General features: G+C 41.6%; 1 protein-coding gene across 1 annotated transcript in view; it reads left to right on the top strand.

The window, feature by feature from the left end:
- Positions 1 to 47: 47 nt before the first annotated feature.
- The window catches only part of LOC137323053 (protein diaphanous homolog 3-like), a 796,634-nt gene continuing 779,149 nt past the window's right edge, over positions 48 to 17,532 (top strand). The window contains exon 1 of the mRNA XM_067986438.1: positions 48 to 522. Within this exon, the coding sequence (XP_067842539.1) occupies positions 373 to 522 (150 nt within the window). The 5' untranslated portion in view covers positions 48 to 372. The remainder of the gene's footprint in view (positions 523 to 17,532) is intronic.

Consider the following 17,532-nt stretch of genomic DNA (forward strand, 5'->3'; position numbering starts at 1 on the left):
CGCATTCGTTTGCGACGGATTTGATTGGCCCGAACGGTGCGCGACGGCGGGTTATTTGCCCTGAATTGAAAAAAAGGCGCGAACTTTGTGAAGGATTTTTTCTATTATTTTTATATCTATAGGGTTGATTCCTGTTCGAGGAGATACAAACGGACGCCGTTGGGTAGTTGCGCGCGAGCGGGTTGTCGCCCCCGCCTTTTTTTCTCTCGTTTTCCCTTATCGGATTATGGAGTGGAGGCTGCAGTGACGCTAAACAGGATTACACGGAGGGCCGGCTCACGAGTTCACTACACCGGGAAGGGGGTGAGAGGTGAAACCAGTCATTAGCAGGGTTTTCCTTCAAAACAGAAGTGAAGCGACTGTGAAATAAATATGGAACGATATCACCGTCAGCGGCACCACTCTCCCCATCGTGGGGAGAACAAGGTCCATTGGAAGAAAGCGTTGGGAGGTTCTGGTAGTTGCGACGGGGAGGCAGTCCTTGGGCCGCAACGTGAAGATGCAGAGAGAAGGAATAAATTCGTAAGTGCTTTACCCTTTCAGGAAAGCAAACTTTTGACTTATTTACATATTGTCTCTGAGAGTCGGTTACTGCATTTGGACATTGCCTATACTATCGATAAGTTCTGTTCTTAGTATAGCAAAATATCCCGCATACTTTTTATTCCCTTTCTGTGATTTATTTTGTTTATTTGCAGTGGGTTACTGTACTAGTTTAAAAAACGATTACTGTACTGATATTGATGCCCTGGTCAATAACGTGCATAAAAAAAGTGTTGTTCAAATTTGAGATGTTGGATGTTTTATTTTTAGTTTACTGAGCCCGATTAGTCTGGGTTAATCTGCAAGAACACTGACGTGGTGGTGGTGAGTTGTTGTAACTGGAGGGAGGAGCTGCGTCTCGTTTATTGGATAATTGAAGGAGTCTGTTCTGTTGTGATGGAAGCTGTGACTCTGATAGGAATTGTTAGACCCAGGCCTATTTAGTTCGCCTTCTACCATCCTGTTAGTCGCACGATAATGGCATAGCAATCAATCTCTCTCAATTAATTTACACCTCCATGGTGGAGGTAAAAGATCCCGTGGTACTATTTTGAAGAAGACATGAGGGTGTTCTCCCCAGTGTCCTGGCTAACGTTTATCCCTCAACCAATATTACTAAAATTAAACAGCTTATTTGGTCATTATCACATTGCTGTTTGTCGGACCTTGCTGTGTGCATATTGGCTGCTGTGTATCCGACATTACAGCAGTGACTGCACTTCATAAAGTACTTAATTGACTATAAAGCACTTAGGGATGTCCTGAGGTTGTGAGAGGTGCTATGTAAATGCAAGTCTTTTTTTACACAAATCATTTGAAGTTAATAGACAGTTACAAAAAGCAATCAAAAAGGCGAATGCAATTTTCATTTGCCTTTATCTCGAGGGGGCTGGATTGCAAAAGGGACGAAGATGTGTTTCAGTTGTATTGATGATGTGGAGATGCCGGTGATGGACTGGGGTGGACAAATGTAAGGAATCTTACAACACCAGGTTATAGTCCAACAATTTTATTCAGTAGTGCTGTATGTAATGTCTCTCTGTCTGAACACTATTCGACTCCTTTGATTGCCTTGACAACGGGCAGTTGGAAAGATTATCTGTAATCACCAGGCATTGTTCTCTGACTATATATGCGGTACCTTCCATGGAATCCCACACTCACCTGACGAAGGAGAAAGCCTCCGAAAGCTTGTGATTTTCAAATAAAACTGTTAGACTATAACCCAGTGTTGTAAGATTCCTTTCAGTTGTATTGATCCTTGGTCAGAGTGCATTTGGAGTATTGTGTTCAGTTTTGGGCATCGCACATCAGGAAGGATATATTGGCCTTGGGGGTGCAACACAGATTCACCAAAATGATACTGGGGCTTAGAGCGTTAAATTGTGAAGACAGGTTACATAAACTTGGCTTGTATTACCTTGAGCATAGAAGATTGAGGGGTGATCTGATCGAGGTATTTAAAATGAGAAAAGGATTTGATAGGGTAGATGCTATTTCCTTTGATGGGGGTAATCAAAATCGAGGGGTCATAATCTTAAAAGTAGAGCTAACCCATTTAAGGGGGAAATCAGGAAGCACTTTTTTGTCCAGAGGTAGAAATCTGGAATTCTCTGTTCCATAAGGATGCTGGGACAATTTGGGCTTTCAAGACAGAGCGATAGATTTTTGTTAGGTAAGGATATAAAGAGATATAGAGCAAAGGCAGAGTGCAGATCAGCCAAATTGAATGGAAGAGCAAGTTCGAGGGGCTGAATGGCCTACTCCTGTTCCTATAATCTTAACAGACCCAGACATGAGGTGAGGAAAACCCCAGTGGTGGAAAGCTTTGGGAACCATAGGTCCAAAGTCACCTGCTCCCAAATATGCTACACTTAGCACATGTGTCTGAAATTACTCATTTACATAGAATTTACAGCACAGAAACAGGCCATTTGGCCCAACTGGCCTATGCCGGTGTTTATGCTCCACATGAGCCTACCCGACTTCATCTAACCTTATCAGCATATCCATCTATTCCTTTCTCCCTCATTACTTGTCCAGCTTTCCCTTAAATGTATCTATGCTATTTGCAAGTTCCACATTCTAACTACTCTCTAGGTAAGGAAGTTTCCCCTGAATTCATTATTGGATTTATTAGTGACTATCTTCTATTTATGGCCCCTAGATTTGGACTCCCCCCACAATTGGAAACATCATCTCACATCTACCCTATCGAACCCTTTCATTATCTTAAAGATCTCTAATAGGTCACCTCTCGGTCTTCTCTCTTCTGGAGAAAAGAGCCCGAGCCTGTTCAGTGTTTCCTGATACTTATAACCTCTCATTTCTGCTATCATCCTTGTAAATCTTTTTTGCACCTACTCCAAGTGTGGTCTAACAAATGTTCTGTACAAGTTGAACATAACCACTGCTTTTCAATTCTGTTTCACTAGAAATGAACCCCAGTAGTTTATTTGCATTTTTGTATGGCCTTGTGTTGCAGGATATACTGTAACCCAAAGTACAGTTGATCATAGTTTTGGCAAACAACTGGATAAATATTTATTTCTGAACAATATGCTTCAAAGGAGTGTAATTCTATCCGTTAGACAGACATCTAAAGCTGTTGTTGCAAAACAATCTTAGTGTACCAAAGAAATTGTTTTTGTTCAGGCAGTGGTGGATTTTTGCATTGGGTAATACTAGTGAAATTTGGAAGGAGAAGGGCATTTGAAATAAACATGGAAATAAGGGACACTGAGGGTGGCGTAGGAAAGCCTGATGTGAAGTTTATGATCAATATATTTCGTTCTACACATATGTAATGTTTATTAATGCTATTCCCATTCATTTTTATTGTCAAATCATGTATTTGCAATTGTTGGTCATTGGTGTCAATTCTAAATAGTTTAAGTCGTGCAGGCAAGTCTTCACGGTGACAAACAGGAGAAGTTGATGTTAGCCATCCAGGAATTATGCGCATTGTGCCCCATCTATAGTATCTTGGGTTTATGGTGTACATCTTGAACGAGATGCAAAATCTTGTTTAAGGTCTTGGAGGATCACATGAAGTGAAAGTCAAAATCGGCACCATTCGTACTGCCTAACCCCCTTCAATAAGTAGTGTTAGATAATTCCTAGTAGAACAACGCTATCTGGCACATTCATCTAGCCCAGTGAAAGAAAACAAAAGGGATATATTTTCCCTTGTCTTGTGACCGACAACACAGTGTACTAAAATCCTTGATGCAAAACAAAAAAAAAATTAGTGCAATGTTGCTTTGTACATATATTTTGGCATCTAAAGTTTTGGGGGTGTGCCTTTTCTTGCTGAATCTTATCTCTCAAAATTAGATAATCCAATAATTAAGCAGTGTAAGTAACAAAACAAAGTGGGGAAATTGGTGCAAAAAATTCCAGTTATCAAATGAAGCAACTTGGAATTAAAAAGTGTAGACTGTAATGGATTTATTTTGCCATGATTAGTCAAGCTGCATGAAGTGATGTTCAATGATATCATCTTAAGGCATTTAAGGATGGGCATAATTTTTTAAAGGGAAAGGTTTCTCTATTTTGCCAAGTGGGAAAATTTGACATCAATGCAACATTAAAAATGACTGAACAGTTCAGTACTCCAGCTACTACTTGAAAGAGGTTATATCTTTTTGTGATTGAAAATTAAAGTTAGAAACGTAACCTGAAAGCACACTAATGCTACTTTGAACATTGACAGGTACATGCTATAACCTTGAAAGCTGAATTTTCATATTTGTTAGGTTAAACTCAGCTAATGCAGTGATATTGTGTGAATCAGACCCTGGCGACGATACTTAGTGTCAGTTAATTTTACTACGATTATTGAGGCAGAACCTGTTATTTTTTTTGGTCTTGGCATGTAGGCGATGCTGGTGAAGGCTCCCTTTATTGCTCATCCCTAATTACCCTGAGCCGCTGTGGTGGGCCTCTTACTTGAATAGCTGCAATCTTCTGATGACGCTCCTATGATGGTGTTTAGTCGGAAATTCTAGGATTTTGACATGACAATGATGAAGGAATGACCATATATGTTCCGGTCAGGATGGTTTTAGACTTGGAGGGGATCTTCTAGGTGATGGTGTTCTCATGATACGCTTGCTGTTGTTTTTCTTGGTGGTACAGGTTTCAGGGCAGGGAGGCACTGTCAAGGTAAGCTTGGCGAATTGCTCCAGTGCATCATTCAGTAATGCATACTGAAGCTACAGTTTGCTGGTGGTGGAGGGCGTGGGTATTCAGTTCAATGGGATAGATGGATTGATGCACAACTGAAAAATAGACAGCAAAGTGGAGTCCTACAACGGATGGTGTTGGAGCCATTGCTGTTTATAATTCTTGCATAAGTTATGATTCATAGAACAGAATAATATTTCAGTTTGCAAATCTCACAAATTGGATGCAGCGGCTAATGATGCTCATCAACGTGTGATAATCCGAAGAGATTTGGTGAGGCAAGGAATTCTGATGAGCAAATAAAATGTTGGGATGTATGGCTGAGGTTGTGACTTATAAGGAGGCAATGTTGAATTTGTATCTGTTTTTGGGCGAGGCCATGTTTTTTGGGTTCTGTGTTCAGCTTTTGTTGCCATATAATATGAAATATGTATAATTATTGGAGTGAATCCAGAGTAGGGCTATGAGGCTTTTTCCTGAACTTGGAGGGCTGATTTTTGAGGAATGATCATCTCCCTGGAACTTCACTTACTCAGAGGAAAATGGGGCGGCACTTGATTTGGCACAAGTCCTGTTCACACATCACCCCTGTTCTCGCTGACCTCCATTGGCTCCCGATCTAGGAACGCCTCTTTTTGGAAAAAAAAATTCACATGCTTGTTTTCAAATCCCTCCATGGCCTCACCCCTCCCTATCTCTGTAACGATGTGGAGATGCCGGTGATGGACTGGGGTTGACAATTGTAAACAATTTTACAACACCAAGTTATAGTCCAGCAATTTTATTTTAAATTCACAAGCTTTCGGAGATTTTCTCCTTCCTCAGGCAAATGTTTCAAGAAACATTTGCCTGAAACATTTGCCTGAGGAAGGAGAAAATCTCCGAAAGCTTGTGAATTTAAAATAAAATTGCTGGACTATAACTTGGTGTTGTAAAATTGTTTACAATTATCTCTGTAACCTCCAAGATCTTTGCGCTCCTCCAATTCTTGCCTCTTGCAAGTCCCTGATTTTAATCATTCCACTGCCTAGGCCCTAAGCTCTGGAATCCGCTCCCTAAACATCTCTGCCTTTCTACCTCTTTCTCCTACTTTTAAGATGCTCCTTGAAACTTACCTCTTGGACCAAGCTTTTGTCACCTGTCCTAATATCTCCTTATGTGGCTCGGTGTCAGATTTTGTTTGTGAAGTATCTTGGGACATTTTACTAAGTTAAAGGCGCTTTACATATGCAAGTTGCTGTTGTTGATAGATGTCTTGAAGATTTTCACAGGTATGGAAAATTTGGATCCAAGAAAGCTCTTGTCAGGCACAAGATTCGAGGACTGGTGGACACAATTTCATATTAAGGGTATTGAAGGAATATTTGGAATTTATAGAGTACTTTTATAACAGAGGATTTGTGGAACAGAAAGCCATGGCCAGTATTGAAAGAAAAGACTGGATGAATTCCTATTTGGAAAGAGGATACAGGTCTATACTTCCAGAATCACATGAGGAAACTGAAATGTTTGGAAGGGAACAATAGTCTTTTGCCCAAGCCACTCTAAATTGGTGGTACATTGAGTTTTGTTATGTCCTTGAAGTTGTCAAAGTCTGACAGGAATAAAGCGTGGCAGTATTGCATTATGCTCATGTTAACAATTGGTGTGATGGTTTCTTTTAAGTAAAATGTTTTATGTCGGACTCCTCCCTGAGCCAAATGGCATCACATGTCGAACCCTTTACAGTAACAATAAATCCAGATCCAATTCTTCCGATAGGATTTTTGATTCAATTCTTCGTGCATATTTTAGAGTTGTCAGCTCAAGATGGATTCTTAAGGGATTTAAGTGAAAAATTGGTCTCTGATGTTCAGAGATACTTTGTCTGACTCACAGCTTGATATTTTTCTTTGATCGAATGACAACTTGCATTTGTCTTGGTGTGATGAGGCAGATGCAATTGTGCTTTCCAGTTGCTGTCAAATAAATATGCTGCCTCGTAGTTAATTTCCACCTTTTCACTGAAGCATTAAAAGTGGTAAACATTTTGATTGCCTGACTATTGAGAAGAAATAGTTCGATCTTCAAAAAGTCACCGTGGAATTCTGATCATTTGCCTTGCCAGTAATTTATGTCTTTAGCGGCTCAGTGAGGAATTATTCCCACGTAAGTTAAAGACAATATCACATCTTGCTATGTCTTTTTGGTTCTGGTATTATATATTATTATTTATTCATACAACCATATATTATGGTTGTATGAATAAATAATATATAACACAGAACCATGTATTATGGTTCTGCGAATAAATATAGCTTTGGCTTTTATACATTGGGCAGGTGGTGTATTGTTCCCCACCTTGGATATTGGCTGAGATAACATAGGTCTGAACACCCCTCCCACCCTCTCTTTACCGCCCCCCCCCTTCCATATTGCTTGGGGGCTCCTTTGTTTCTTTTTGTTGAGCTATAGGGGGATATCTAGCTTCCTAGAGTATTCATGTCCAAGATGGGTCAGGGTTCCTCTGCACTACTAGTACTTGAAAGGCAGGAGCTTGCATCTTGGGGTGCAATTCCATCAATGCCTTTTTTTTGAGCTTGCAGCCAATGTAGCTGCCCTCATCCCTGCTCCCAGGGCTACTATTCGCACTTCCTTGTTGAATTTAGCAAAGGCGGCCTCTCCAGCCAGGTGAATAAAAAATAAAGTCTGATTCCAAGGGCGAAGGCAGACTAACATGATGGTGCTACTGCTTAATTAATTGGCCGGTGTGAATAATCATCTGCTCTGGGATGAGGGGAGCGCTGAGTCTTTGCTCAAGATCTCGCATTGGCCTTTGTGGGATTTGTCATCCTTGACCAATCTTGGATGTGGATTGCCACCAAGAGAGCACATGCTGATTTATATCGGCAACCTACATTCACAGCCAGAAATGCCTGAGTGAGATTACGGTAGATGCAAAATCATGTTCAGGAATATATTAGTTTCCAGCAGTCTGTCTTACATGCCTTAAAGATCTTTGGTCTTTTTTCTAACATGTAAATAGTTATTGGACTGGATTTCTACGATTCGCGTCTAAGGTTAATAAGATATGCAACTTAGCTTCTGCATTTACCATGGAGACTAATATGGTGGGCATGACATTAGAAGGAGAGATCAAAAATCTAAAGACATTTCAGATAGAAAGTGTAAGGAATCTTACAACACCAGGTTATAGTCCAACAGTTTTATTTGAAAATCACAAGCTTTCCGAGCTTACCTCCTTCGTCAGGTGAGTGAGTGAAGGGTTTTAAAATCGCATAAAATAAAACTGTTGGACTATAACCTGGTGTTGTAAGATTCCTTACATTTGTCTACCCCAGTCCATCACCACATCATGGCTACTAAGATAGAAAGGGGGGAGATACTAAACTGATCAAATCCCAGGTCTGGATGGATTGCATCTATGCATACTAAAAGAGGTTCGGGAGGAGATAGCAGAGGCACTATTACATATATATAAAAATTCATTAGAAAAGGGAATAGTGCCAGAGGACTGGTGGACAGCTAATGTGATTGCTATATTTAAAAAGGGAGATAGAACTAGTCCAGGGAACTATAGACCAATTAGCTTAATGTCGGTGATAGGAAAGATAATGGAATCCATACTCAAAGATATAATAGAGAAACATCTTGAAGCCGAAAATATAATAAACAGTCAGCACGGATTCCAAAAGGGAAGGTCATGCATGACCGACCTTACTGAATTCTTTGAAGAAGTAACACAAAGTGTAGATAAGGACAATGTAGTAGATATAATATATTTGGATTTTCAAAAGGCCTTCAATAAGGTGACACATAAGGCTCATGACTAAAGTCAGAGCATGTGGAGTCAGGGGACAAGTAACAGAATGGATAGCAAGCTAGCTACAATACAAAAAACAGTAGGGACTACAGGTAGTTACTCAAACTGGCAAAAGGTGGGAAGTGGTGTTCCACAAGGATCTATGCTGGGACCACTTGTTCACCATATACATAAACAATTTTGACTGGGGAATCGGAAGTACAATTTCAAAATTTGCGGATGACACCAAATTGGGGGGCATAGTTAATATTGAGGAGGACTCTGACAACATACAGGAAAACATCAATAAACTTGCAGAATGGCCGTGCAATTGGCAAATGACTTTCAATATAGAAGTGTGAGGTGGTACATTTTAGTAGGAATAATGAGGCTGCATACTCCTTGGAAAATAAGGGTCTAAACGAGGTAGAGGAGCAGAAGGATTTAGGGGTACAGATACACTAATCGCTAAAAGTTGGTTAATAAGGCCCTTAAGCAAACCAAGCACTGGGGTTCATTTCGAGATGGATAGACTTGGAAAGCAGGGAAGTTATGCTAAACTTGTACAGAACTTCGGTTAGATCACACTTGGAGTACTGTGAACAGTTCTGGTCCCCACACTCTAAAAAGGATATAGAGGCGCTGGAGAAGGTGCAAAAAAAGATTTACTCGGATGATACCAGAAATGAGAGGTTATACCTATCAGGAAATGTTAAACAGGCTGGGGCTCTTTTCTCTAGACAAGAGAAGACTGAGGGGTGACCTGATAGAGGTCTTTAAGATTACGAAAAGGTTTGATAGGATAGACGTGGAGAGGATGTTTCCACTTGTGGGGGAGACCAGAACTAGGGTCTATAAATATAAGGTAGTCACTAACAAATCCAATAGGGAATTCAGGAGAAACTTCTTCAGCCAGAGAGTGGTAAGAATGTGGAACCTGCAACTACAAGTGGTAGTTGAAGTGACCAGCTTCCCCTTGAATGCATCTATGCTAGATAAACAGATGGGGGAGAAGGGAATAGAAGGATATGTTGTTAGGGTTAGATGCAGAAGGGTGTGAAGAGGCTCACGTGAAGCATAAACATTGGCATGGACCTGTTGGGCCAAATGGCCTGTTTCTGTGCTGTACATCGTTTGTAATTCTTTGAACTGTCCTGCATCACCAATCTGAGGTATCACATTGAGCCAGTTACGTCCAACCTGGAGTTGAATGAGTTAACTTCTTGCCCAAGTCATTAAGACAAAATCAGATGCAACTTTATTCACAACATTTAAGGTACTACAACTAATATCATAATTTTAAGTATTGAAAATTACGATGGAGACACATATAATTAACTGTTAAACTGCATTTGCGCCTGCAGCAAATTAATCGACTGCAGTGTCTTGGCAACAGCTGGTTTCTCTTGGTTACGGTATAGTAGAGTTATGATCAATGTCTGAGATTACTGTACAGATTAGCGAAGTTATTTTTAGAGTTTGCTTTCAATGTATTGCTGGTAAATTAACAGCTTTGAATGTACAGTGTATATACCATGTTGGTGTGAGGGCAAACATACAACTTTGTCCTTTGGTTAGATTGGCTTTATGCATTGGCTGAACAAATTTCTCTGGATTCTTCATTTTCACCTGTTGTCACCGAGTTGTCATTCGTAGTAATTTTCTTTCTCTGATTGTGATCTTATCCTAGATTAACTTAGGTTGCATGTATATGTTTCTATTGTTATGCTGCTAATTTGTGTTCTCACTGAGCTCAAAGACTAGAGCTATTAAACACAGTTGTGATACACTTTACATGTTTATTGTTTCAGATTAAACACTTAACCTTAATTTTCCAACTTTCATTTAATAATTTCTCTGCTTGCAGATTGTTCTCGTAATTTTTAAAAACGTTCTTCTTAAACTAGATGCTTGAACTTGATCATCTTTGAAGCCTTCTATTCTGATTCCGGCAGACCAAATGTAACCCTATTTTCACAAAGCAAATCCCACCTGGACGGACTTAATTATTAGTGACAAACCAAGATGATACATTCTGTCACATGGACTTTTTAGGAGGTGCATTCAAATTGACAGAAGTGTCAGAAGTTAGGATCAAATTTCAAGTATCGAAATGAAGACCAGGCCATACAGCAATGTCCACATCTGGCTTCCCCAGATAGCTACTTTCTGACAGTGATGTCTTGAAAAACTTTTTTTAATTCACAATTTTTTATGCAATCAACAACGAGCCTCTTGGGTTTGCCCTTTTGACAGATTCAGCGTACTGTGGCTCAAGGTTCAATTAGCATATTTGTTACATGTCTGTGTGTCCTTTGTCTTTATTTTTCTGAGACACATTGTCAGCTCTCTCCAAATTCCAGTATTAATCCTTCAGGTTTTCCCATAATTCAGCTGTTCAGAGGGCCATTTTCTTAAACAGGATTTCTGGATCCACTGTTTAGCATTCCTTTGTCGCAGATTCAGTGGTTGTGTTTCAGTTGCTGAGTTGATATGTGAAGGTTATCACCTGAGAAACCATTACCGTTCCATTCATTCGAGAGCCCGAAAGAGACAGGTCAATCTTTGTGTTGCCAAATAGACATCTAAACCCCATCCTGTTGTTGTTGATGTCCCCACATGCCTACTTTACAACAGAGGCCTCTGAATAGTGAACACGGGTGGGTAACCCGCCTGATTTAACCTTTCTGAAGCTCGGGCAATTATAACAACAACTTACATTTATATAGCGCCCTTAACATACTAAAATATCCCAAGATGCTTCCCAGGAGCATTATCAAACAAAATTTTACACCGAATCAGGTGACCAAAAGCTTGGTCAAAGATATAGGTTTTAAGGAGCGTCTTAAAAGATGAGAGGTGGAGAGGTTTAGGGAGGGAATTCCAGAGCTTTGAGCTGAGTCAGCTAAAGGCACAGCCACCAATAATGGAGTGATTACAATTGGGGATGCACAAGAGGCTAGAATTGGAGGAGCACAGAGATCTCTGAGGTTTGTAGGGCTGGAGGAGGTTAGAAATAGGGAGGGGCAAGGCCATGGCGGGATTTGAAAAAAAGGATGAGAATTTTAAAATCGAGGCATTCCTGGACTGGGAGCCAACGGAGGTCAGTGAGCACCGGGGTTGATGGGTGAACGGGACTTGGTGCGAGTTAGGATACAGGCAGCAAAGTTTTGGATGAGCTCATGTTTGTGGAGGGTGAAAGATGGGAGGCCAGCCAAGAGAGCATTGGAATAATCAAGTCCAGAGGTAATGAAGGCGTGGATGAGGGTTTCAGCAGCAGATGAGCTGAGGCAGGGGCGAGGCCAATTCTTGCACTCCAACCATCACATGGGTGAAATCAGTTAATGCAGCGTGGCGTGGGAATTGAACCTGAGTTCTTCTGGCCTGTACAGCTTAGTACAACAGCACACTACCTGGGAATTTCTTGAAGGTGAGCATCTATTTCTATTCCCTTAAGTCTAACACTGTATTATAAGACACTACTTTTTATAGGTGCTCTGGTCATAAAAGCTAGCCAAAAATCGAGCTGTATTAATCATTTGTAGATATGGATTATGTTCCTAGATAATAGCCCCAACTGTTGTCCATGGGTTGATGGAGGGCGTGATAATGGGCATTTTAGATGGATTGTACACAAGTTAAAAAGTTAATAAACATAAATACGTCTAGAAAATGGGTCCAACCATCAAATACTAAAGCTTTATGTTCTGTGCTAGTGTGACCTATATCACTCCATTGTTAAATCATAGCACGAGATGTACTGTTCTCCATTCTTTCAAAGTAAATTACATTTTCAGTAACTTTTTTTTAAACTGAAGCTCTATGCTCCTGAATCTTCTAGGAAGTGTTGATTTCTCCATTAGTGGTCTATGGGGTACATCTACCACACTGCCACTTCACTATACATAGCAGAAGTTAACTCCGGGTTTTGTGTTAGCTTGCGTGCACATGTCTGGATGTCAGGCTCGGTCTGACTGACGTGAAATAGTCGGCTTTAACTCATGAGGCTCAGGAAGGAAGAATGACTACTTGGATGAGGTAATGAAGGACTGTTGGTGTTTGTGGAACCATACTGAAACAAAAGCCTGCATCTTAAGAAAAGAAGGAAGAAAATTGAGTAAAAAAACTTAGTGGGTGGGGGAATGAAAGAAAGAAGCCGTTTCACAAATAGGAATAATTAGTTTGTGTTACTGGTCTGTTGGGCTTTTACTTTATTCAGTTAACCAGTATCCTCTAAAAATGTGCTGGCACCGACTCCGAACAGGTGGAAGTTCAGTTAATCCTGATGTGAAATATTGATGTCCTTCATGGTGAGATAATCAAACATTAATGCATTTTTAATAATTCTTCTGATTTACACATTGGAAAAGTGTTTCTATTGAAGTGAATTTCAGTATAGCATGGTTTTTCACCCTCCGTTGCCAAATTACCATTTGATGTTTACTGATTGAGAAGATGCATAACTTTCGGGGAAACAAAACATCTTCCTTTGGGATGCCTTGATATACTTATTAATATCTTAAACTATTCAGGTTTTATTGGACTGAAGAGATTTAGGGAGTTGCTGTAAAGTATGCAAGTGCTTAGTTTTATATGTATAATTTATTATTTACTTTTTTTTAGTAAATCTTTACAAAGTACATTGACATGTTTCAGTTTACCTCGGCATGAGCCTCTTTTGCCGAGTGTGTGGTTGGATGAACTTACTGAACAAAGATTTCACTGAAAGAAAAAATGCTGAAGACTTATACATTAAGTGACTTCCATGGTGGTTGCCGTTTGAGGTGGGATTCAACTTCATAGAATCATATAAGGATACTGCACAGAAGGAGGCCATTCGGCCCATTGTGCTTGTGCCAGCTCTTGGAAAGAGCTATCCAATCAATCCCACTCCTCTGCTCTTTCCCTGTAGCCCTGCTAATTTTTCCACTTCAAGTATTTATCCAATTCCCTTTTTAAAAGTTATTATTGAATCTGCTTCCACCACCCTTTTTCAGGCAGTGCATTCCAGATCATCATGACTCAATGCATAAAGATGTTTCTCCTCATGTCACCTCTGGTTCTTGCGCCAAATACATTAAAATCTGTGTCCCCTGGTCACTGACCCTTCTGCCACTGGAAACAGTTTCTCCTTATTCACTCTATCAAAACCGTTCATGATTTTGAACACCTCTATCAAATCTCCTGTTATAATCTCCTTGGAGCAGAGAAGCTTATCAATCATGTCACATAATTGTACACTATATCTTTATCTTTAAATTTACATTTTAAATGCACTCATGAATCTCCTGAAGAATTGCTTGTGAGGTCTTGTGTGTCCTCAGCTTTCACTAAATCTTGAGCCTGCTGAGCTCCTATTCCCAGGACCACTGAAATGGGGGGATGGTGTCGTGATGTGGCTGGGCCAGGAGTAGAGCTGGATCAATGAAGGTGGACCTCTTGAGCAGTAGGCTGTGGCCAGGACTTCATAGAAGGGAGAGGCTGTGTGTATGGCTGGGCACTGAGCATAGGTGGTCCAAGTTCTTGTATGTTCACATCTTGCATTGGAAGGCTGGAGCACAATGGGTCGCTCCTTGAAGGTGACTGCTGAAGCCCAAGACTGGTGAGATTGAAGAAAGAGCAGGGCTGGAAAGAAGTGAGGTATTATGGTAGGTGGCATTACAGGAAGAAGAAAAACCAACAAGCCTCTGCTAAAATCTGTATAAACTACCTGTGTGTATCAACTTTGATTTAGGCATTTACACTTCAGTCCTAGAATTGTTGTCATCCTTCTCTAATGCATGAATGGTATTTTGAAGATAGGATATCCAAAACTGCACACCATGCAACGAGCTTGTTTATCGAGTATCTGGAGTAGCATCACTTATGACTTTTGAAGGTATCATACCTCTGCAGGGCAAAATTTAGTAATTGGCTGAAGTGAGTCAGTCGAATATTTGCTGGGTGACTGACTGTCAACAAATCAAAAGAAGTTTGATTCATTTGGTAACTACCAATGAGTAAGCAGCACAAAATGGAGCAATTATATTTCTATTTTTTTTGTCAAAGTAGCAGGAGGCAACCAATAAAACTGTTAAAATAATTTTGTGAAGTTGGTTTGAACTGGTATATCAAATTTTTCAGCTGCTTGAAAATGTACCATAAAAGTAACATTTATAATGTGAGATGTCCCATTAAAAAAAAATTAAAAGCACAATGCTTATTACTGCTCATAGTTATCTGTATAGTTTTGGAAGTCTCTGGAAAATGTTTTTTTTTCAGATGTGACTATTCCTGTATTGGATCCTATGCCTCAATTTGGTGGATTTGGCAAGCGCTTCGTTTGTTGAGTTGGGTTTTGTTGCCTGCTTTGTTTTCCAACCTTACTTCTACTCATTTAGTTGCAGTCCATCAGCCCCTCTCCTCTTCATTTTGGCCACTAACCACCTCTGCTGAGTTCTGATGATCTGACTCACTCTCTTGCTTCTTGCCAACCTTGGGTATTCCTGGCCTGTTCTGACCCACCTGTAATCCTGCACTTACCTGGGTTCTTTCCATCTCAAACCTCCTTCATCTGTAGCTTTCTGATCATATGTTACACTTGCAGCTCTTGTACTGCACTTGAGTCAACAAGTAGAGTAGGAAAACCAAATAGTACAAAGCTGATAAGAAAACAGTGGGTGAATAAGGACTTGGGTGAAAATGACTTGGGGAGGAGCGGGGGTGGAGGGAAAATTAGGCAATGACCCTGGGTCATGAGAGGGTGTGGGTTGGACTGCAAAGGACGCCCCACCCCCACTCAGCACGTCTCTTGGCCCACCAGCCTATCCACCCAGAGTGCTTCTTTGCCCACTTGCTTGCTCATCTGACCCAAGCTGTTGCTGTTCACCCGCTTTCCCATACAACCCAATTGCTTCCTGGCCTGCAGCCCAAGTCCTGCTGGCTAACCTGTCTTTCGACTGCCTTCTAGTGCATTCTGTTTTGCCCAAGTGCTTTTCAGCTCACCCAACTTGCCCGTCTATCTTTAGTGATTCTTGGTCCACTGAAACACTAAAAGGACACAGGTGGAGAGCGAGTGAGAAGTGAAAGAGGAAGTGGAGCAAGAGCGAGGCACAAAAATGAAGGAGAGAAGGAAAAATGAGTGAAAATGGGAAACTGACATTTTTTGCAGATTTGATAGTTCTTCGCTAGAGGGACCTGTTTTTATTTGATGTGGCAAGGCTCAAAAAGTTCTGGTTATTGAACTACATATTTTTTTCAATTATAATTACAGAAGGTTGCAAGAACTATAGAGTAGCGATTATAGGGACTTCGATTAACGCAATATAGACTGGGACCGGAACAGTATAAAGGACAAAGAGGGGGAGGAATTCCTGACATGTATTGAAGAGAACTTTCTTGAACTGGGTTTCCAGCCTAACCAGGAAGGAAACAGTGCTGGATCTAATTCTGGGGAATGAAATGGGATTTTCCGGATTGTCGTAAAAACCCATCTGGTTCGCTAATGTCCTTAAGGGAAGGAAACCTGCCGTCCTTACCCAGTCTGGCTGACATGTGACTCCAGACCCACAGCAATGTGGTTGATTCTTAATCGCCCTCTGAAATGGCCTAGCAAGCCACTCAGTTGTAAAATCTCGCTACGAAAAGTCATAAGAATAAAACCGGACGGACCAGCTGGCATCGGACCACTAGGCACCGGACACGATAAAGGCAAACCAAGCCCAGTCGACCCTGCAAAGTCCTTCTCACTAATATCTGGGGACTTGTGGCAAATTTGGGAGAGCTGTCCCGCAGATTCGACAACAACAGACTGACATAGCCGACGTCCCAGACTCTTCCATCAACATCCCTGGGTACGGCCTGTCCAACCAGCAGGACAGACCCACCAGAGGTGGCGGTACAGTGATATAAAGTCAGGAGGGAGTGGCCCTGGGAGCCCCCAACATGGACTCCGGACCTCATGAAATCTCATGGGGATCAGGTCAAACATGGGCAAGGAAAATGCCAGCTGATTACCACCTACGCCCTCCCTTAGGTGATGAATCAGTCCTCCTCCATGTTGAACACCACTTGGAGGAAGCACTGAGGGTAGCAAGGGCACAGAATGTACTCTGGCTGGGGGACTTCAATGTCCATCATCAAGAGTGGCTCAGTAGCACCACGACTGACTGAGCTGGCCGAGTCCTGAAGGACATTGCTGCCAGACTGGGCCTGCGGCAGGTGGTGAGCAAACCAACATGGGGGAAAATCCTACTTGAACTCATCCTCACCAATCTACCTGTTGCAAATGCATCTGTCCATGACAGTATTGGTAGGAGTGACCACCGCACAGTCCTCGTGGAGACGCAGTCCTGTCTTCGCACTGAGGACACCATCCAACGTGTTGTGTGGCACTGCCACCGTGCTAAATAAGATAGATTCAGAACAGATCTGGCAGCACAAAACTGGGCATCCATGAGACGCTGTAGGCCATCAGCAGCAGCAGATTTGTATTCCAGCACAATCTGCAACCTCATGGCCCGGCATAGTCCTCACTCTGCCATTACCAACAAGCCAGGGGATCAATCCTGGCTCAATGAGGAGTGTGGAAGAGCATGCCAGGAGCAGCACCAGGCGTATCTAAAAATGAGGTGCCAACCAGGTGAAGCGACAACTCGGGACTACATGCGTGCTATTGACAGAGCTTAGCGATTCCATGACCAATGGAGCAGATCAAAGCTGTGCAGTCCTGCCACATCCAGTCGTGAATGGTGGTGGACAGTTAAACAACTAACGGGAGGAGGAAGCTCTGTAAACATCCCCATTCTCAATGATGGCAGAGTCCAGCACGTGAGTGCAAAAGACAAGGCTGAAGCCTTTGCAACCATCTTCAGCCAGATGTGCCGCATGGATGATCCATCTCGGCCGCCTCCCAATATCCCCACCATCACAGAAGCCATTTTTCAGCCAATTCGATTCGATCCACATGATACCAAGAAACGGCTGAGTGCACTGGATACAACAGAGGCTATGGGCCCCGA

The sequence above is a fragment of the Heptranchias perlo genome, chromosome 6 (genome assembly GCF_035084215.1).
Source record: "Heptranchias perlo isolate sHepPer1 chromosome 6, sHepPer1.hap1, whole genome shotgun sequence".
NCBI lineage: Eukaryota > Metazoa > Chordata > Chondrichthyes > Hexanchiformes > Hexanchidae > Heptranchias > Heptranchias perlo.